Source organism: Melanerpes formicivorus, unplaced genomic scaffold, assembly GCF_026170545.1.
Source record: "Melanerpes formicivorus ecotype bairdi unplaced genomic scaffold, bMelFor1.0.p_v2 SCAF_16, whole genome shotgun sequence".
Lineage (NCBI taxonomy): Eukaryota > Metazoa > Chordata > Aves > Piciformes > Picidae > Melanerpes > Melanerpes formicivorus.
The window spans coordinates 11,780,372-11,802,527 of record NW_027142368.1 but is presented as its reverse complement, the minus strand read 5'-3'; the positions used below and the strand labels follow the sequence as shown (position 1 = coordinate 11,802,527).

The 22,156-nt window shown below is 44.0% G+C and overlaps 1 protein-coding gene across 1 annotated transcript; it reads right to left on the bottom strand.

Moving 5' to 3' along the window:
- Positions 1 to 283: 283 nt before the first annotated feature.
- On the bottom strand, positions 284 to 22,114 carry CAT (catalase). Its single transcript, XM_068148127.1, has 13 exons — positions 21,893 to 22,114; positions 16,864 to 17,035; positions 15,760 to 15,870; positions 14,243 to 14,373; positions 12,752 to 12,856; positions 11,304 to 11,429; positions 9,822 to 10,013; positions 8,471 to 8,623; positions 7,477 to 7,615; positions 4,848 to 4,978; positions 3,247 to 3,354; positions 2,280 to 2,366; positions 284 to 1,454 (listed from the first exon to the last, which is right to left on the bottom strand). Exons 1-13 carry the CDS (start codon positions 21,956 to 21,958, stop codon positions 1,389 to 1,391), a joined length of 1,587 nt encoding a protein of 528 aa, XP_068004228.1. The 5' UTR covers positions 21,959 to 22,114; the 3' UTR covers positions 284 to 1,388.
- Positions 22,115 to 22,156: the final 42 nt, after the last annotated feature.

The following is a 22,156-nucleotide window of genomic DNA, read 5'->3' as shown; positions in this document are numbered from 1 at the left end:
AGAGAAGGTTCCTAAAATGTACTTTCACCTATCAAAGCCAAGCAGAATTTAGTGCTTGGGCCCTGCAGATGAATTCCAAGCATCAATCTCAAGTCCCAAGGCCTTTGCTGGCAGTCACAGCCTGCAAAGGCCAAATAACCAAGTTCTGAAGGAGGAATGAAGTTATCCAGAAGTACAACAGGTCCTCCATGACGTCCAAAAGCAGGTGAAGGCATCAGCTTCCTAGATTATAATAAACTGTGGGAAAGCATTGACACAGAAAAGAGACAGCATCTTGCCCCCAGGTTGTTAAACTCAGTTTTATTTCAGAAATGAAGGACAACATTTAGCAGACAACTGAAATTAAGGATTAAGCCTTATGTAATTCTTTCTGTGTTTCACCAAGAAATATTCCCACCCATTCATGGATCTCTTTCCACTCACACATGCCTGATCAAGCACAAATCCATCTGAATCCCAGAACAAAGCAGGCTGTCAGTTCATACTGGTTTACTGCAGCTTGTCACAGTCAATTGTGCCCCACAGGTTAGTAGGTAAGTGAGCTAGAAAAGGAGCTTCCTACAGTTTCATGGAACAGCTCTTAGTGTCTACTCTTATGTATCTCATCTGCCATCACTTCCTGGAATGCAAATTTACAATCCAAAGCCAAACCAGAAATACTCCAAAACACAACTCAAGGCAGACCCAGAACAGTTAAAAACCTGATGTGATTTGAAATTTGTGTAACATTTGCTCCAGCTACGAGCTAGTAGCTGGGCCCTGAAATCCTTTGTATCAGCAGTCAAGCTTCTTCCAGTCTGAGGCAGTGTCAGCAGGCACACAAGAAAAACCAAGGAATGAGAGGAAACTAACATTTTACCCCAACTGCTATCATTTTAATCATTAGGTATCATGTTAATTCTGGAAGGACAAAAGTGCAACTCAAAAGAACTGCCTAGAAATGCATACAGAGATTTGTTTTATTGAAAGACTGAGCAACTTTGAGTTGAGCTGTAAGGATAATCACAGTGTCATTAAGTTCTGTTGTGTGATTTAGCCAGAGAAGTTTACAATTGAAGAAAAAAAACCAAAGTAAAGGCAGTTTGATTTAAACTTGTGCTTGCTTCTAGACATGAAGACAATGCTTCTTCATGAATTTCCTTAACAGCGCACCACATGTTGTTAACAAGCAGTTAAAGCACTAGTGTTGAGAGGCACCAGGATCGTCAGTTTGCATTACCAAGTATTCCAATACTGATGCAGGCACTTCAGAGTTTTAAGTGAACCAAGCCTGCAAAGCACTTCTGCATTTGCATGGAATTCTGCTACATTCAGGAAGGTCTTCAACAGGTGCTCCTGCAGCTGGAAGGACGGAGAACTGACAGAGCAAACCTCTGCAGCAGGTCGGGTTACAAGTTGGACCGATCTTTGGCAGACATCCGAGATGTGGACTGTGTGTACGTCCTGATTACATCCTAAAAGTAAGAAAAAAGAAATATTCAGAGCAAGTTCCATCAGTCTTGAGAAGGGAAGGCTGAGAGGGGATCTTAGCAGCATTGATAAATATCTGAGAGGCAGGTGTCAAAGCAAAGGTGCCGGCCTCTTTTGGGTGGTGCCTAATGACAGGACAAGGAACAATGGGTACAAGCCAGCATGCTTGAGGTTCCACCTCAGCGTGAGGAGACAATTCTTTACCCATGAGGGCCAGAGAGCACTGGCGCAGGCTGTACAGAGAGGTTGTGGAGTCTCCTTTCCTGGAGACTTTCAAAAACTGCCTGGCTGCATTGCTGTGTGGCCTGCCCCAGGTGACTCTGCTTTGGCCAGGGAGGTTAGACTTGATCTCTGCAGGTCCCTTCCAACCCCTAACATTCTGTGATTCCATTAAAATGCAGTTAAGGAAACTTCTGAAAGAAAACAAGTATTTGAGGCAGCAATGCTGTTATTCTGTACAGCAAGCACTGAGGCCAAGAAAGGCTTGTGCAAATGTTTTGTTGCCATTATGAAGAGTGGGTAATTATTTGGTCTGAAGAATCAACATGAACACATGACAGCTTATCATGTACAGTTATCTTCCAGAAGCCTTACCAAAAAAATCAACTGAAACAAAGTACTGCTGCACCATTGCTTCATCAGCACTTAATCAAAGGTAAACAGAGAGGGATGTTTCCTCATTTTGTAATTCTGCATGCACTGAGTTCTCCCACTTGAACCACGTGGGAATCAAGACCAATTTCTCACTGACAAGGAGCTAAGATAGTTCACAACCAGTCCAAATCCAACTACAGAAATAATTTGAGTACCTTTCTCCCACTTTCAGCATTGTATTTGTCCAGCAAAGCCTGAATCCGGGCACCATAGTCAGGATGAACGTCAGTGAAGTTTTTCACCTGAACAGGAAGACAGAGAAGGCAAACAGAATATTCACCTCCACTTCAAATACATTCTTTAACACATTTTCTGCTCTGTGGCCTACAAGCAATACAATCATGATGAAGAAAAGGATGAAAACTCTTTTATGACCAGCCAGGAAAGATCTGTGAGCATCTTCACACACACTATTATCTTACATAAAGCTCTTTCCCAGTTTAAGCAAAGTTCCACTGGGAAGTATAAAGATCCAACCCCTCCCTGGCCCTCACTGCCTTTTCTTTGTGTAGAGAGCAAAGTATTACACTGCCAGTTTCATGATTTTTGAACACATAATGACATCCTTAATGTTCAACATTAATCCCATTCAACATTAACCCCATTCTACTCATTCAGGATCTCAGGTAGTGGTAGCACTAGGGGGAATGGAATGAAGCTGGAGGTGGGGAGATTCAGGCTGGAGGCAAGGAGGAAGTTCTTCCCCATGAGAGTGGTGAAGCCCTGGAATGGGTTGGCCAGGGAGGTGGTTGAGGCCCCATCCCTGGAGGTGTTTAAGACCAGGCTGATGAGGCTCAGGCCAGGCTGATCTAGTGTGGGGTGTCCCTGTCCATGGCAGGGGGGTTGGAACTAGATGATCCTTGTGGTCCCTTCCAAGCCTGACTGATACTATGATACCTATCAGGAAAAAGTTACTTTAATATGTTCCATGTTACTAATACTGTTAATATATAAACAGAACCAGATTTTGGTGTTTCACCCCTGCATAAGTCCAGAAGTTGTCTCATGTGAAGAGCTCCTGAAGTTCCTTCCCATGGCACACTGCCATTCTCACAACATCATAAACTGCAAGATAAGCTGGAACAAAGAGCAAAGGCTAAGCAACCAAAACAAGCCACTTACAGCTCTCTTCTGAATGAAGAGCTGTGCATCTTTAAGGTGGTCAGCAATGTTTTTACACAGCCTCTGGCGTTCATCCTCCTTCAGCACTTTGGTGTAGAATTCTCGCACCTGGTGGTTGGAAACAGTGAGTGAGTTTGAAATTCCCACAAGCAAGTCACTCTGGTGCCATGGTTTAGTTGATGATGAACATGTCCAGAGAAAGGCAACGAGGCTGGGGAGAGGCCTTGAGCACAAGCCCTGTGAGGAGAGGATGAGGCAGCTGGGGTTGTTTAGCCTGGAGAAGAGCAGGCTCAGGGGAGACCTTATCGCTGCCTACAACTACCTGAAGGGTGGTTGTAGCCAGAAGGGGGTTGGTCTCTTTGCCCAGGCACCCAGCACCAGAACAAGAGGACACAGTCTCAAGCTGTGCCAGGGGAAGTTTAGGCTGGAGGTGAGGAGCAAGCTATTCACCGAGAGAGCCACTGGAATGTGCTGCCCAGGGAGGCGGTGGAGTCACCATCCCTGGAGGTGTTCAGGAGGGGATTGGATGTGGCACTTGGTGCCATGGTTTAGTAGTCATGAGGTCTTGGGTGACAGGTTGGACTTGATGATCTTTGAGGTCTTTTCCAACCTTATTGATTCTATGATTAGATGGTGTTGGATGATAGGTTGGACTTGATGATTTCGAAGGTCTTTTCCAACCTGGTTAATTCTATTCTATTCTACCTGCAGCAGCCAAGAATCCTTGCTAGACTTAGGATTCATTACAACTGAAAGTGAGCAGCTTTCACTTCCCAGTCAAGAAACACTTAAAATGCTTAATCACAAAAAGCAGCCCATTTGTGGAGTTGTTGGGTTTTGGGGTTGGTGGTTTGGGTTTTTTTTTAATGCAAACCTGCTAACAATTCCTTCCATTTCTAGCTTCTGTAACTACATTTCTAACTTCCACAAACATTTCTAGCTTTCTAATAACTGTGGCTTATTAAACTGGTAACAACCAGGAGGATGAAGACTCCTCCTTTTGCAAGGAGACACATGGAAAAGACAAGGGGGAATGGGTACAAGTTACTCCTGGGGAAGATTCTGACAGGACTCCAAAAGAAAGTTTTTTCCCCTCCACGAGAACAGTTGAACATTGGAATCATCTCCCAAGGGAAGCAGTGGATTCCCTTACTTCAGACAATTTTAAGACTCAGCTGGAGAGGGTGCTGGGCCATCTCATTTAAAACACACTATCACCTAGAAAGGTTGGACCAGATGATCTTTGGGGTCCCTCCCAACCTGCCATACTGTGAAATATTGCTGTGGGGGGGCCAATTCAGGAACTGATGACCATGACATCACATGCACACTCAAGTTTGCCTCTCTGCAGATGCTAATTGCAAGAAGACAAAGTCACAACCTCTAGATGTATGCGCTCAGAATGTGGATGGCAAAGGTCTGTCGGCAAAATCTCAGTCATGAAGTTGTACAGAGATGTTGCAAGCTCTCATGAGAGCTCAGCTTCAGGTTGGCACAGGTGCTTCAGAGAGAAGCCATGTTTGAATTACTCTCATTTACACTCTAAACCCATCCCACAAAGCCATGTACCAAGCAATTGAAAGCCTCTTCGTACACCATACCTGAGTCACGTTATCTTCATTTGCGCTATTGAAGCGCTGCACGTCTCCTGAAACGCAGGCACGGCTCTCCTTCAGCATGGGCTGATCTTCTGGACCAGTAAAACTATTGGGGTAATAGTTTGGAGCACCACCTGCAAAACAAAATTAAAAAAACACACACCCCCCAAAAAAACAACCCCAGTCAGATGCCAGCTCTCTGGTGGACTCAGAAGACAGCAAATGTTCTATTGCTTAGAAGAACCTAAATCAAGGACTCAGCTGTGGTGCCCTTTGTCATAAACTGTCACTAGTGGTTTCCTGCCAACATACAGCTGAACACAATCATAGAATGGCTCAGGTTGGAAGGGATCTTAGAGATCATCCACTCCAACCTCCCCACCATGGGCAGGGATGCCTCCCTGCTAGATGCAGCTGCTCAAGGCCTCAACCAACCTGGTTTCAAACACCTCCTGGGAGGAGGCATCCACAACCTTCCTGGGCAGCCTGTTCCAGAGTCTCATCACCCTTGTACTGAAGAACAACTTCCTAAGATCCAGTCTAAACCTGTTCTCCCTCAGCTTCAAACTATTCTCCCTTGTCCTATTGCTACACACCCTTATGTAAAGTCCCTCTGCAGCCTTCCTGTAGGATCCCTTCAGATAGTGGAAGGTCCCCAGGAAGTTTTACACAGAGAGAGTGATTGCCCATTGGAATGGACTGCCCGGGGAGGTGGTGGAGTCGCCGTCACTGGAGGTGTTCAGGAGGAGACTTGACAGGGTGCTTGGTTACATGGGTTAGTTGATTAGGTGGTGCTGGATGATAGGTTGGACGCGATGATCTTGAAGGTCTCTTCCAACCTGGTTTATTCTATTCTATTCTATTCTCTCCTCTAGGCTGAACAACCCCAGCACCATTAGCCTAGCCTCACAGCAGAGGTTCTCCAGCCCTTGCATCACCTTTGTGGCCCTCCTCTGGACTCACTCCAACTTCTCTGTGTCCTCCTTGTGATCAGGAGCTGCATCTTCATGCTGATACTTGAAACAATTTCAACAGTGGTTGGGCGGGGGGGGGGGGGAAGAAATTGCTTTGGTTCAGAAATAGGGAGGTCTGGCCACTCTTGCAGTAACACTGCTCAGACCATTTTGATAGACAAAGTCATGGAAGCAATCTGAAGTTTAAGTCTAAAGCACCATAAACCTACACTTTTTGCTACGCATTTGAACTATACTCAATTATGTTGAAGTCTTCTTTTAGACATACAATACAGTGAGAGCTGCACAAAAATAAACTTATCATCTGTCCTTGGACAGGAGCAGCTCTCTTCAAGTTCTTATTTTACAAGTACTTCCCTCTCATCCCTTAGCAAGCATCAGAATCCATAGCCCAGAGGGACACAGTGTTTGGCATGAAGCACAGCCTAAGCAAATCCTTTGTTTATTCTTTGGTTTAAAACAGTCACTATTGGGCAAACACTGACAGAACATAACCTGCTGAAGGCAGGTGAAATTGCAGCTCTAGCCTTGGCATTCATACTCTTGCCTTCTGCAATCTCTGGGCAATGAGAAAGCAAAGCAGTTTGACAAAGCAGACTGAGCCTACAGAAGTCAATCTTTAAATCTAAAGCCTGCAAAGGCAGATCTCCCAAAGCCATCTGAGCCATCTCTGTGATTTGTAGGTTATGGTTTTTTTGCCTAGAAGTACAAACCAAGAGGTTGCAGTTCACTTCTGTGAAACCACTTCTCTAGCATATTTCACTTTCATGGAATCAGAGTAGCTTGAATTAGAAGGGACCTTAAAAGATCATCAAGAAGAATTAATTCTAATTTTAATGAATATTTTAGAGCTTGGGCAATTAAGTCTCCTTTAACAGGCATGTTTCCAGAAGTCTTTACAGGCACTTAAACTAGGGACATTACTGAATTCATTTGACTAGGGGTGTACCAGCACCAGAACAAGAGGACACAGTCTCAAGCTGTGCCAGGGAAGGTTTAGGCTGGATGTTAGGAAGAAGTTCTTCACAGAAAGAGTGATTGGCCATTGGAATGTGCTGCCCAGGGAGGTGGTGGAGTCACCATCACTGGAGGTGTTTAGGAAGAGACTGGATGGGGTGCTTGGTGCCATGGTTTAGTTGATTAGTGTTGTATGACAGGCTGGACTCAATGATCTCAAAGGTCTTTTCCAACCTGGTTAATTCTAATCTATTCTCCTGCAAACCCTTTTAAAGGGTTTTAAAGTTTTTTTTAATCACATTTTAAGCTTTGTTTTCTACCCTTTTAAACAAACTCCCCACCCTCTGTCCAAAAACCCAAAGAGCCTCCCCTTTTCAGGGTTAGCAGAAGACTAACACCCACCTCCTACTTTTCATGAAGCAAGAAAACTCCCTTTTTTCCCCTTCCCTATTACTTACAAAATTTTAAATGAGTCTATTTGTAGCAAGTTACATACATACAGCTGAAAAACATTTACAGTTAAGAGACTATCAGCCACTATGAGCTGTATAAGGAACACCCTCTGTTTGCTATTAGAGATGCAGCTAGTCTAATTCTGTTACCTACAGAAGCAAGTTTGGTTTAGAGCAAAGTTTTGACTCTCAATACTTGCACAGCATATAGTAAGGGATCATTACATGTAAAGATGCTTTCATGACTACCTTGGTTGTCAGAAACACACATTGGGCCATCCCTCTGGTAATTGGCCACCCGAGCTCTGTAGGGGCAGTTGACAGGGATTTGTAGGTAGTTAGGTCCCAAGCGGTGTCTGTGAGTGTCAGGGTATGAGAAGAGACGACCCTAGAACAAGGATCACAAGCATTAACATGACCCCTGAAAAGGATCACTTGAGTGGTATTATCCCAACTCAAAGCACTACACATTAAACAGTCAAAGGAAGAAGACTGTTTCCCTTTTATCTATACCCCTGACATACTTCAATTTATGTCCAAAGTGACACCCAGCCACTGACTTCACTGCAATACCAGTGAAGGCAGGCAGGTGAGCTACATTTATGCAGCTTGGCTATTCCCTACCCATTTCAGATGGGGATTCAACAACCTCCCTAGGGAGCCTGTTCCAGTCTTCAAGAACACTTTCAGTGAAATTTATTCTAATACCAATCAAAACCTCCCCTGGCACAATTTGAGGCCATTTCCACTTGTCCTGTCACTTGTTCCTTCAGAGACCAGACCGCCTAGCTGCAGCCTCCTTTTAGGGAGCTGCAGAGAGCCAGAACATCTCACCTCAGTCTCCTTTTCTCCAGGTAGAACAACTCCAGTTCCCTCAGCTCCTCCTCACCAGCCCTGTTCTCCAGACCCTTCACCAGCTTCACTGCCCTTCTCTGGATCTGCTCCTGCCCCTCAATGTTCTTCTTGGGGTGAGGAGCCCAAAACTGAACACAGTACTCAAGATATGGCCTCAACAGTGCCAAGTAAAAGGCAACAATCACTTTCCTGGTCCTACTGGTCACACTATTCCTGCTCCAAGCCAGGACGTTAGTGACTTTCGTGGCCACCTGGGCCCACGCTGTCTCAGTGGATGGAACTGCCTTCCATCTGCCAGCTTTACTACAGCTACAAGAACAGGAACACTTTGATAAAGCAAAGCAAACATAAGATTTCCCTGGAGAGGCTGCTGTGCAGTGTGGCTTACCTGCAGCATTTTATCAGGGCTGGGCTCAATCCCAGGCGGCATGTTGCTTGGATCATACGCCATCTGTTCTACCTCTGCAAAGTAATTGACAGGATTCCTGTTCAAGACAAGCTTTCCCACAGGGATAAGTGGGTAGTCACCATGTGGCCAAATCTGTAAGACATCAGACACACACATACATATTAAACCCAACATTATTATTGCATTATACAGCTTAAATAATTACTGGGTAGCGTTTGCCTGGTTTAAGTCTTGGTGGAGAAAATGCATCACTGAAGATCTTCTCTTTTTTGGCTAACAAACATTTTAAACAAATGTCTCATTTTAAAGAAGTCTTTTGCAATTAATGAAGACAACTAATGCAACTTATTTCATCATCTTGGCACTTGACTACTAAAATGAAATGCCCACAGGCACTTGAAAACCTGCCTAGGAATGCATTATTGTAGGTGGAAGTGTAGCAGGGTTGTTTTCAGCTACTTCAAAACTGAAGCCAGCTTAAATAGCCTTTTGTCATCTCAGCCTGTGCTTTGAAGTTCCAAAGTCTTGAGCCAGTTTTGGAGAGCAGTATTAAAAGGGAAACAAAGTAATGTAATTTTACATTAGGTTCTTCCAACAAGCCATTCCTTGGAACAGCAACTGAAAGTCTGACAAAGGCAGATTAACAATCAGAAGCTACATAGCAACAACAGTTTAAACTAGTGAGCTCAGGGTGTGGCTGTATCTAACAATGTGACCATATCTAAAGGTCAAGTAGATTGGGCCAGACTCTTGTCAGTGGTGCCCAGTGACAGGACAAGGGGCAACAGCCAGAAAGTGGAACCCAGACGTTCTACCTCAAAACAAGGAGAAACTTCTTTCTTATGAGTTTGTCAGAGCCTTAGAGCAGACTGCCCAGAGAGGTTGTGGAGTCTCCTCTAGAGAGATTCCAAAACTGCCTGGACACTGTGATCCTGGGCAAGCTGCTGTGGGTGACCCTGCTTTCACACAGCTGTTGGACTGGACTGCAGAGGTCCTTCCAACCCTCACCATGTTAGGACACTGCAGTATGATCTTCGGAACCACTGTGTGGTCATAATCTACAGACATGGAACGAGCCCTGTCCATGCTCCAATAAGAGAGTAACACCAGATATAACATCAGTGTGATTTTACCTCCAGAACTGCTGACTCATCATGACCATACAATAAAGACCACACTTAAATAGAAGGGAAGAATAAAAAGGACAGACCAACTGAGAGGGACTGGTAAACAAACAGTGCAACTCAGTTCTGACACTTGCTACATTTTGATCTCATGACATTTCTCAGCCTAACTGAAATTGGAATATTCACCACAGCCTCACAGATACCTTGGTTAAATCAAAAGGATTAAATGGAAACCTCTCTGCTTCTTCAAATGTCATCACTTGAATGTAGAATGACCATGTTGGGTAGTTTCCCTTGGCAATGGCATTGTAGAGATCACGTATGGCATAATCAGGATCAGTAGAAGCCAATCTTCCTGCTTCTTCCACAGGAAGGTTTTTGATACCCTGGTCAGTCTAAAAACAATAAACACAGCAGCACCAGTTAAAAGGTGCAGACAGTATTACAGAAAGCATTAAGTAACACTTTAACAAGACTTAGCATCCAAGAATGGGATTGTCCATGCTCCCATCTCAAAGAATTTGAGTTCAGAAAAGTGGTGCATTCAACAGCTGCCTTCCAGAGAAAGATTAGCTCTCTGATCAAGTGGAATCAATATATAACACTACCCTGCAAAATACAAGGCATCAACTGTGAAGTTGTGATCCCTGCAGCACATCAAGGAAAGAGGATTCTCCTCTCCCCTTCTAAGGTGACATGCCACGTCACTGTCTTATCATCCCACTTTTTCCTACAGATCACGTGCCAACAAACAGTGAAAAAATTGCTGCAGCCCCTCAGGACTGAAAGTTCTGGATTCTACATGAATCTCAATTTCCCACTTCCCACCCCTAGTTCTGTGACATCTTTAGCACTAGAATTTCCATTTTAATAAGCTTTTGACAGCTAGAAGGCTAAAAGCTGCTATAAAATCCATCATAACATAATGGTTTCCAAAGTCTTATTTCCAAGGTAGATGTGCAGCTTTCACTAAAGTCTAATGAGGTAAGAGGCATTATGACCTTTAAGACTTTAAAGGGAAGTTGTTTTCAAGTGATGTTATCTTCAAGCAGTGCTAGAGACTGCTTTCTGATCTAAGTGTGGAAGTTCTGTGAGCTTCAGCTGCAGAGCTCCTACATTTTGATACACAGCTGAGGCCATCTTAAAAATACCAGATCAGCATAGCTCATATCCAGAAAACACATGGGAATGAAAACCAGATCCAAACAGAGAACCTCTACCTCAAGAATCATGTGTTCAGCCTATACTACTGTGTAGCCATGAACATGAAAGAGGAACACACACACTGAATGAAACACATTACCAATGGGCTAGAGGACTCTTGCATCTGAACAAAACAGCAGCAAGGAAGTCCAATAGCAAGTATGAGGCTGAAGTGCAAGAAACTGACCTGGGTGCTCAAGAGCTCACCAGACAAGTAAGCTGAGTTCTCTAACAAGAGACAGCTCCCCAAGGAACAAGAGCAGTGATGCTTACCATCTGTGTAAAGGCATGCAAGTGGTACAACCCCCTCCACCAATATTGTGATTGAGTCTATGCACTCTCAAGTCTTTTCTGAATTAAACTTCAAGTCACAGAACATCTTCAGACAATCTATTAGAACAGTTTTTTATCCAGTATGAAGGAGATGTATAAATATAGATCTATCTTTCTAACAAATAACTAGGGGAAAAAACCATCAGTACCTTGGCATGAAATTTGCAGTAAACTGCTTTTCCATCAGCATTAACCAGTTTGAAAGTATGGGATCCATATCCATTCATATGGCGATAGCCATCAGGAATCCCACGATCGCTGAACAAGAAAGACACCTAAAGAGAAGGAGCAAACAATATGAATGGGCTCACCAGGTCAGGGATAGGGGGATCACTCAAGACAAAATTTGTTTGTTGCACTAATCTGCATCATAGAATGGTTTGGGCTAGCAGGGACCTCCAGAGGCCATCTAGCCCAACCCCACTGTAGTCAGCAGAGACGTCCTCCATTAGATCAGGCTGCCCAGAGCCCTGTTGAGCCTGACCTTGAATATCAACAAGGATGGGGCATCAACAATCTCCCTGGGCAACCTGTTCCAGTGTTTCACTGCCCTCATGGTAGAGAACTTCCTCCTAACATCCAATTTAACTCTACTCTAATTTCAAATCACTGTCCCTCATATTACTCCAGCAACAATCACTCTCCAGCCTTCTTGTAGGCCCCCTTCAGGTACCAGAATCTATCTCAATGTTATGAGCTCCTTAAGGAATTTTCTTAGCTTAAGAGTGTAAAGGAAATAAGACTCCTTTGGTATTGCACAAAGAATAATTGTGCATTAAATCTATGTGAAGTTTTATGCCCAGGTGAAATATAAGACATTAACCTAGAGAGAGTGTTGTGACTTCCCCCTGTAAGCACAGATCATCTCAGGTACAAACAGAAGGAAGAGTTTTTTCCAGGTTGAAGACAGAAATCTGTTAAGCTCTTAACAACTTGGAAATCATCAAGGAGTACAAATATGATCAGGCAAACCTTCAAGATGTTGCATTTCTTTAGGTTTAGGGTCACAAACCCTGCTTGTGGTACTTGTTTCCAGTGAGGAGTTACTGGAAGGCTTCTGTATGAGCTTGTTTTCTTTAAAACAACCAACCTACTGCATTTTTCATTTTCTATTATCCTTCTCTTTTGGTTTTTTTCCCCACAACCTTCTTAGACACAAACACATTTCAGAACAATTGGAATGCCCTGTGAATTCTAGGCATTTGTGGAGTTGATCTAATGCACTGCATTATACATAGCTTTAAATAAACTCCTGTGATAGCATTACTTTCCCAGTATTTTACTGTTCTCTGACACTAACAGCTTCTTGTTCATCAGTATCTCCACTGTTTTAGTGCTAGAAAACTTTGCAATCTCCCCTTCATCCCTATATTAAATATGGTTATGAAAATGGAAGAATCCCATCCATTTCACAGTCACTTAAAGAAAAAAAGGGCCAGATGTGTGTACTAAAAGCCTTGAAAGTTATTTTAGGCCTTTCACCTGTACTGTTCCTAGAAGGTTTTGTAGGCTTCCAAATAAAACATGGGAAAGAGATAGTTAAAAACCACATGCTGTGATAAAAATCACACTAAAAATAGCCAAAGGAGAATCTTACTTGATGCAAAGACTCAGGGCGAAGACTCCAGAAGTCCCACACCATGTCTGGATCCTTCAAGTGAGTCTGAGGGTTCCTCTTTTGGCTATGGATGAAGGATGGAAACTAATTTGTCCAGAAGTGGAGGAGAGAGGAAAGAAGAGGGGAAGAAAAAGTTCTGTAACATGCCCAAAGTATATAGAATAGAATTAACCAAGTTGGAAGAGACCTTCGAGACCGTCGTGTCCAACCTACCATCCAACACTATCTAATCAACTAAACCATGGCACCATATGGTGTGTATTAAGCAACTCCTGGTATAAAATGACAGTGTTTTCAACAAACTGAACTGTACACACTGGAAGATGAGACAAAGTTGTAAGACCACCAAGAAAAGCCCAAACATGCTCTATTGTCATAGCCTTCCTGCAGCCAAAATTCATTCACAGAGCAGTACAATTAGGGTAAAGTGAAATCAATTTATACTAAAAGACCACATAGATCAGGTTTAACAGAATTTGCAAGCAGCTTTTAAATCCTAGAATGGCTTAGGTTGGAACCCACCTGGCCTTGAATACCCCCAGGGAGGAGGCATCCACAACCTCCCTGGGCAGCCTCTTTCAGAGTGTCACCACCCTCATACTGACAAACTTCTTCCTAAGGTCCAGTCTAATCCTGCTCTCCCTCAGCTTCAAACCATTCCCCTTTGTCCTACTGCTATACACCCTTATGAAAAGTTCCTCTTTCCAGCCTCCCTGTAGGATCCCCTTAGATATTGAAAGGCAGCTCTGAGGTCCCCCCAGAGTCTTCTCCAGGCTGAACAACCCCAGCTCCCTTGACCTATCCTCATAGCAGCAGTGCTCCAGCCCCTTGAGTATCTCTATGGCCCTCCTCTGGACTTGCTCTAACAGCTCTGTTTCCTCCTTATGATGGGGACACCAGAATTGGACACAGTATTCAAGGTAGGGTCTCACCAGAGCAAAGGAGCAGAATCCCCTCTCTTGCCCTGCTGGCCACACTCCTCTAGATGCAGTTCAGCACACAATTTGCCTTCTGGGCCGCATGAGGGCACGCTGAGCTTCTCAATCAATCAATACATCCAGGTCTCCTTCTTCAGAGCTACTCTCAATCCACTCTGCATTATTTTCCCCTTCCAAACAGCTTCAGAATGAAAAAAACTCTCTACAAGCAGCTGATGGAACATCAGTGAAACTGGTCAGGTCTGACGTTAACACAGGAAGGTACTCGCTGGCTTTCTGCTGTGATACACGCACCAGCAAACACATTTAAGGTGTATGCTCTTTCTGGTGTGAAAGATAACTAACCAAGCACCAACTCTTAAATTTTTCTTTCTTTTCCTTTAGTAACACCTTTTCAAGTCAATAGTGTTGAAAACAACAAAACTGAAGTGCACCAAAACACCAGGTTTTGCTTCCCAGCAAAGCAAGAACAAGACCTAAACCAACTTTTGGGCTCCTTCACACAGAGACCTCATCCTTTGTGCTTACTCACCAGCATTGCATCCCGAATGAAGAAGATTGGAGTGTTGTTTCCCACAAGATCCCAGTTACCCTCTTCTGTGTAGAATTTCATTGCAAAGCCTCGAGGGTCACGGACAGTATCAGCTGACCCAGATTCTCCAGCTTGAAGAACACACAGAAGTGTTAGGATAGGAAACCCAACACAAATTGTAAGCATAAAAAGCACAGAATGAGAGAACATGCCATAAAATCCTAAGAGGGCAGAGTTTAATAAAGCCTTTTCTATAGTACGGAATTTTTGGCATACTTTTAAGAGTACTTCAGGCAGTGCAAGTTTCCAAAGTGTGAGCAGTTACTCACCCAAGCATTCAGACCATAGTTAAGACAAAGGAAAAGCAAGTATATGCACTTGAACTAATAAAGGATAGAATTTGCATTATCACTAAAAGACAACATCAGATTATAATGCTGAATAGCCTAAAAACACCTTAGTTTCTATGCATCAGATCCCAGTGGGAAAGCTCTCACTTGGAAGGTAGGAATCTAAACAGTGTGCCTAATAAAACAGGAAGGGAAATTCTTCTTATGGAAGAGTAAACCCTTTGAATTCCCCTCCTGCTTTACCCAAAATAGTCCTTTCAATGGGTAACTTTATACCACAGCAGAAGTACTGCCATAATACCTGAGCAAAAGCCTTTCAGAGGTGTTCCGGAACAGCTAATGCTAAGCATCATGATAAAATAAAGACTCATTATCTCTCTGTGCACTGCAGAGCAGCTAGGGAGAAACACATTCAAACAGAGCAAGGAAAGGAAAGGTAGCAATACAACAACCCACTTCAGCACACAGTCCACAGCTCCAACTCAGCAGCATGTCTTTCCCTCATAGAGCACTGCATGACCCCTTCAGTCTGGGTGACACAGGGAAAAGACAGCAGGCCAAATCCAGCAGCTCCTTGAGCATTGCTGGAACCACTTCTTTTCAATACTATTTCCAGAACAGAATCCCCATTAGGGTTTCTTTTTAACACAGAGATTTTTGAAAGATCATTTTTCTATCAGACATTGATCATAATTCATGTTACAACTAGCATCACCCAACATTTTGCTAGTTGAATGCATTCAACTCTAAGTAAGAGTTTATTTATGGAAGGCTGTTTATCTTTCATTGCTTTAGTATTTACTTCACACATTCACTTCCCAAAACCTTCCCACAACGTAAGAGATAACACAGGTATTTAACTTTCTAGTCTTGGATGATTATGACCTAGTCAGAAACAAAGCAAGCTTTCTGTCAGAGAAAAAATAGCTCAGGCTATCCTCTCACACATTAGAGGGAAAAGCATCTGCAGCAAGCTCTGGCAGGAAGATGCACAAGCTGCTTAAGGTCATACAAGTTAAATGAAATTCACAGAGGAGCAACTGCTTGGCAGAAAGCAATTGGAAGGAAGCACCTTAAGCACGTGAAGTGCTCCACAGTGCAAACATGTCTATCAGGGTAACTATAGTACATGAGTAAGAAGATAAGACAGCAACTTTAGAGCCTTACCAACAGTGGAGAACCGTATAGCAATGGGAGTTCTTTTTCCAATGTGTTCAAACACTTTTGCCTTACAATACTTGGTGATATCATGGGTGACTTCAAAATAGCCAAAGGCTCCTGAAAAAGTCATTGCAAAACATCAGGTCTAGAACCCTTCCTTCCAATCAATCACAGCTTATCTATCATTCTATTGTGGTCCAAAACACAAGTCAAAAGGAAACGTGGGAACACACCAGCTTAAGCAGTTCATATCCATGCACTGCAACAATTTATAGTCACAGTATGACATTTACTTAAGACAGACCACTAATTGCAGAGTACTCACTCTTCCCTCCTTAACTGACTGTGACAACACAGACCTTGCTTCTACTGAGAAAAATAATAAACAGCAGCTTTTTGAATGTTACTCTGCCATGATTTGCCAGAGTTACCTCAGAGCAGGATCAATATATCTTTCATCCCAATAAGTGTTGCAGAATTTTTGGTCCACCTGCAAGCTGGATGAAGCAACAAAATTCTTCCCACCCCCACACAGAAGGGAATTTTTCCCATGTACACTCACACTAGAAATTCAGTCCCATATTTTCTTCTTCTAGGGACAACATGCAGCTAAACTCAAGAGGTTCCAGTTCCACCCTACTAAGATCAATAACCAATTTTACAGGGAGGTGATTTAGGGTGTTTTATTTAAATCAGCTCATCATCTCTCTTTGGCAGAGAGAAACATCAGATGACAAAGATGATAATCTCTATCAAACAGCAGGCAAACAAGCACTAAAAAAAAAGCCAGAGAGATGGGTAAGGCTATCCTTCCAGAGGAATGGAGCACTCTGAAAGAGGAAGCAGAGATTACAGCAAAGACAATAAAAACCCTAAGGGCTAGAACTCCATTTTCTCTCCTTCTTTTAACAGTCTTTCAAGTTCTGGCAGCAAGTTCTTTTAAACCAAGCCTTACACTGCTATTGACATAGAATTATTTGTTACAATCTGGAATATGAAATGGCAGATACCATCATGCAATGTGTCTGCCACAATCTGCTTGTTAACTCAAGAGCTTTTAGAAGTCTAGTTCTACACACAGAGGAAAAAGCACGTGGGTTTGAAACATACCTGCCCCTTTTGCATGCACAACTCTTTCAGGGATCCTCTCTCTGTCAAAATGAGCCATCTCATCAGTGAAAACAACATCCTGAACCAGAAGAGGTCCACGTGGTCCGACTGTCATAATATTAAGCTTATCCCCTATGGGATTCCCAGCGCCGGTGGTCAAGACATCTGGTTTCTAAGAGAGACACAGGCAGTATCACACCACCAGAACTTAAAACCCCCTCTGTATTTAAGCTACACAATGCAGATGCCTGTTCACAGGACATATTAACAAGCACAGAGCAAAATCCTTAAGATTCTGGAACTAGTGCTAGGATATCTGTATCTTTAACTACACCATAGTGCTATGTCTGGGGCTATTTAAGAAGAGGAGTCCAAGTCTGGTACATTCCAAGGACATTTGCCATGGTTCAGAAATACTACTTGTTAAGATTGTGTTTTTCTTGAAGACAGACAAAGGCAACCTTAAAACATGTACTGAGGTTCACTTTGCCCTCACATCAACACAAGAGGATGGAGATAGGAAAGAAGTAATTGCTGGAGAGTCACAAGGGAGAAAAGGAGAGGAAGAAGGTAACATCAGTACAGGGATGGAGGCATAAAGAGCGAGCTAAGGTCATACAGCATAAAGACTAAAAGGGGGCACCCATGACTACTGTTGCTCTGGAAAAGCTATGGAAAATAATACAAGCAGAGGCACCTGAGGAACCATCACAGAATAGTTTCAGTTGGAAAAAAAAATCACTGATTCAACCCATTTAGTAACTCAACCAAGTCTGCTGCTAAGCCATGTCACGACGCTCAGCACTACATCTATATGTCTTTTGAACGCTTCCAGGGATGGTGATTCTTATTCCAGGCTCCTGAACCATGGAAGACCTGAGAGGCAAAAGCTCCAAGAATCCCTAGTGGCAAACACCCTGCCCACAAGGGCAGGAAACCACAACAATTCTCAGCATCACATCTCTACTGCTTTGAAACCCCTCCAGGAACGGGGACTCCACCACTGTCATAGGCAGCCTGGGCCAGGCCCTGACAACCTTCAAGGGGAAGAAATCGTCCCTCATGTCCAAGCTAAACCTTCCCTGGGGCAACTTGAGGCTGTTTACTCTTCTCCTATCACTTGTGCCTTGGGAGAAGAGACTGATCCCCACCTTACTCCAACCTCTTTTGAGGGAGTTGTAAAGCATGATAAAAGATACACCCCTTTGTTTAACTCAGGTACATGAATAACCACATCAAAGACATTTGACAGGAGAAGTGAATTTCCAGTGTGTTCTTACTAATAAGCAACACACATCAGCTGGCTCAAATTCCCAAAATATGTAGGTTCTTTATCCTTTATTCACCACTTCATTAGCATGAAGCAACAAGCATAAATTCAACTCCTTCAGTACGCTCAAAAACCCAACCTACACTGAAAATTGTACAAACATTTAGATAAGACACCGTGGATCTGGTTACAAACAGGAAAGTGATGTTAGAAACTCACAGGAAAGTCACCACTCCAGTTTTATTTACAGTATCAAGTCAAAGCAACATCTGCTTAAAACTAGCTATTGCCTAAATTGCCATGACAAATTAACTCTGTAAAGAAAGAGTTTAATTTGATCTATTAAAGCAACTAGAAGGACATGATTACATGTGAGGAAGTTTAGGGCAAAGCTCACTGATCCATTTCATGATTTACACCTGGAAAGTGTAAAGTATGCTACTTCAAGATAGTCACACAAATACCAGCACTAATTAATGTGATTTTATTACAGACTGACCTATTTTCTGTACTGCAGTATGGAAGCTACAAGCAACCCATCCTGACACCTCTTCTAAGCATCTGCTCTTCAGAGCCCTTTCTTAGGGCATGGTATATTCTGCAGATGAGACTGTAAAATGCTCACACATCACAACACTTTCAATTCAACTTTTTGGTCAGGAAACAATACTTTTTCTTTCCCAGCACTGCCAATGTTTTCATTTCCCTTACTTTTGCTGTTTCAAATACATAGAATAAACCAGGTTGGAAGAGGCCTTCAAGATCATCGCGTCCACCCCATCAACCAATCCAACCCACCTAAACAACTAACCCATGGCACCAAGCACCCCATCAAGTCTCCTCCTCAACACCTCCAATGATGGTGACTCCACCACCTCCCTGGGCAGCCCATTCCAACGGGCAATCACTCTTTCTGTGTAGAACTTCTTCCTAACATCCAACCTAAACCTCCCCTGGCGCAGCCTGGGACTGTGTTCTCTTGTTCTGGTACTGGTTGCCTGGGAGAAGAGACCAACATCCGCCTGTCTACAACCTCCCTTCAGGTAGTTGTAGGGAGCAATAAGGTCACTCCTGAGTCTCCTCCTCTCCAGGCTAAGCAACCCCAGCTCCCTCAGTCTCTCCTCAGAGGGCTTGTGTTCCAAACCCCTCACCAACTTCATTGCCCTTCTCTGGACTCATTCCAGCAAGTCAACATCCTTCCTAAATTGAGGGGCGCAGAACTGTTCAAGTTTCTCACAGATAAAACTTAATGTACTGTTTTTTTCTAGTCACAAATTATTTGATTTTTTTTTTTCATATCAGTGGCTGTCACACTCATTTGAGATGGGCAAGCTCACTGTGACAGGATGAAAATGAACAGATCCTACCGATGCCATCCTAAGCCTCTGCATTTTCCTCTCCAACCTCCTTCCACTGCCCTACAGGCACTTCCACTCTGCCCACGTGTTCTACATGCACACTTCATCCTCACTCAAGGTAGCCCATGACACAAAACCCTTTGAACAGCTTCAGCACCATTTATGAATTTGGACTAGTGTAATTCTAAGAAAAACAAACTCAGGGACTGGATTCTGGTAACTTTCTAACATGAGACATAGCTCTTAAGACCTCTCCAGTCCATACAGTGACTTTAAGTCACTAATGCTTACGTCATCTTTATGACCAAGTTTCACTCAGTCCACTGAGAAACACAAAAGTCATGTTGAATTAGAGCCCTGTTTATGCTGGAGTTCCTCATAAATTCCAAGCAGTAGAGTAAGATTAACCATGCAGGGGCAGGACTACACTGCATATACTTACACCTACGACCTCCTCCTCTACGGAGCCCTTGCAAAAGCTTGGTAAAAGACAAGAAAAAACAAGTGGATCTTTAGGCTTAAGGAGACTTTGAGTCATTCTAATTCTCCTGTACCTCTATAATACCTTTCCTGTGATCACCTCAAAGGCAGGAAGAATTGTGATGTATTACTTGCAAACTGTGCACTCAACACAGCCCCTCCCAAACTGCTGTCTAAAAGCTTCTTCTACAGCACTAAGTCTACTAGAAGCAGCAGCTATAAATCACAACTTTCTGACACTAAATCTATCTCAAATTGAACAGCTTTCTGGCTGTACAGCCTGTTTTGTGTAGGTACTTTCTTAAAGGGTCTTTCCAGCATTCACACTAGAAGGACAAGCTTTTTTGTTGTTGTTAATTAATGGTAGGATACAGTCACTTCAGTTTCAGGGTAATGTTATGTGGGGCACTCAAAGTGAGTTCCATCAGCATGAAGGGAGAAGGGAAAAAAAAAAAACCCACAGAAGTTTTAAGAAGAATTTTCATACTGCTTTTGGACTTGACTCTGTTTGATGCCTGTATTTTCATACAGTTGGGAGCTGCATACAGTCAAAACCAGAAAAGATAAGAATGTTTCAATCTGCATGTGTATTTCATTACAGCACCAACCTGCCACGACAGCAAGGAGGGAAACAAAGCCAGGACAATTTTAAGTCAGAGCTGTTGTAAACATCATACATCAAAGTACATACTTCCAGGCATTCCTGATACTTTGCACCTTATACAAGTCACTTTAAAATTCTAATAAGCCCTCCCTCCTGTCTATCTTAAGGTCTCATGACTTCTTATGCAACATAAACTTTGGGTTGCCTCCCAATCTTCAAATTAACCTGGGCCTGTATTCAAATGCTGCTTTGTTACAGAAACCCCAACGTCCATACAAAAAATATCGCTCACAGTACAAAATTATTAAGCATGCTAGAATATGAAGAAGTCATCCTTCACTCCTGGATGGTAGCTTTCATACAGTATCTTTTAGAATTGAGGGGGGAGGGAATCCACATTACTTAATAATAATAGCTACAGACAGTGGAAACCGAGGCATCCATTTGTGTCTTGTGAGACTGCTGCTTACGCAGCAGAAAAAGTATTTAATGCCCAATGCATATCTCTGTTAGAAAACAGAGTAGCAACTGCCACAGAAAGTATACTTTTACCCAAGTATTCTGGGGTATATTCTATGCCTTCAGAAGAGGGAGTGCTATGCTGTTGACGAAGTCTCTTTATCCTGTCAACCCCTTGCCCCAGTCCACTCCGACCTGGTAAACAAGTCTCCACATACTGATGAATGTAATCCATGTTCGGCGTTATTCCTTAGCTGCATTTTCACCAGGTTCTAGCAGTGTGACAGCAGAATGAAAAACGGGAGCAACAGACTATTTGATCTGAGACCAAAAATAATATCCCTGCCCAGGAACTTGTCTGTTTGATGGCAGGCATGCCCCATTCCTGCCTAAATGGAGAAGCTGTGGGCACAGCAGCAGTGCTGACCGCCCGTGTCCCTCCTGGCAGCCGCCAGCCCCTCCGTTCTCTGCTTCTCCTGGGCCCGGCACCAAGCCCGGAGCTCCGTGCGACGCGGCGAGGTCACCTCGTCCTCCACCGCTGCGCCCCTCTAAACTTCGCCCCGCTTGCCCCGAGCTGCTCTCCGCGGGTCAGACACCGGGCCGGAGGAAGCCCCTGGGCACCGGGGTTCACCCGCTCCCCTCAGCGCCCCCCCGCAGGAGGGGTAAGGCCGCCCGCAGGCTCATTGTCGCCTTCTGCCGTGCCCCTCGTAGCGGGCCGGACCGTCACCGCCCTGTGACCCGGGACGGACAGAGAGTGAGCCCCCGAGGCGAGCTGGGCGCCGAGGGGCAGGGTGCTCTCACGCCTCAGCGTGCACCGGGGGAAGCGTAACACCCGCCCCGGGGAATCTCAGCGGGTACCTGCGAGCCCCGCTGGCTCCGCCACAGCTTCAGCTGGTCCGAGGCGTCGTCCCGGCTGTCAGCCATTTTGCAAGAAAAGGCGACCCCCGAGGCAGGAAGGCCGGTTGCAGAGACGGAAAAGCAAAGCACGGAGCGGGCGGACGAGGCTGTACCGGCCCCAAGCGAAGAGGCAGCACCGAAGAGGTGACCCCGCGGAAAACAGCCCCGCGCCCTGCAGTACCAGCAGGTAGCGGGAGCTACCGCACCCGCGGCTTCTACCCCGGT

Excerpts from the sequence above, each read along its gene's own strand:
- CAT (XM_068148127.1), bottom strand. The coding sequence starts at position 21,958 with ATGGCTGACAGCCGGGACGACGCCTCGGACCAGCTGAAGCTGTGGCGG. Across the intron at positions 14,374-15,759 it reads TATACGGTTCTCCACTGTTG|CTGGAGAATCTGGGTCAGCT; the intron begins GTAAGGCTCTAA and ends GTGTTCTTCAAG. Across the intron at positions 7,616-8,470 it reads GCCCTGATAAAATGCTGCAG|GGTCGTCTCTTCTCATACCC; the intron begins GTAAGCCACACT and ends TCCTTGTTCTAG.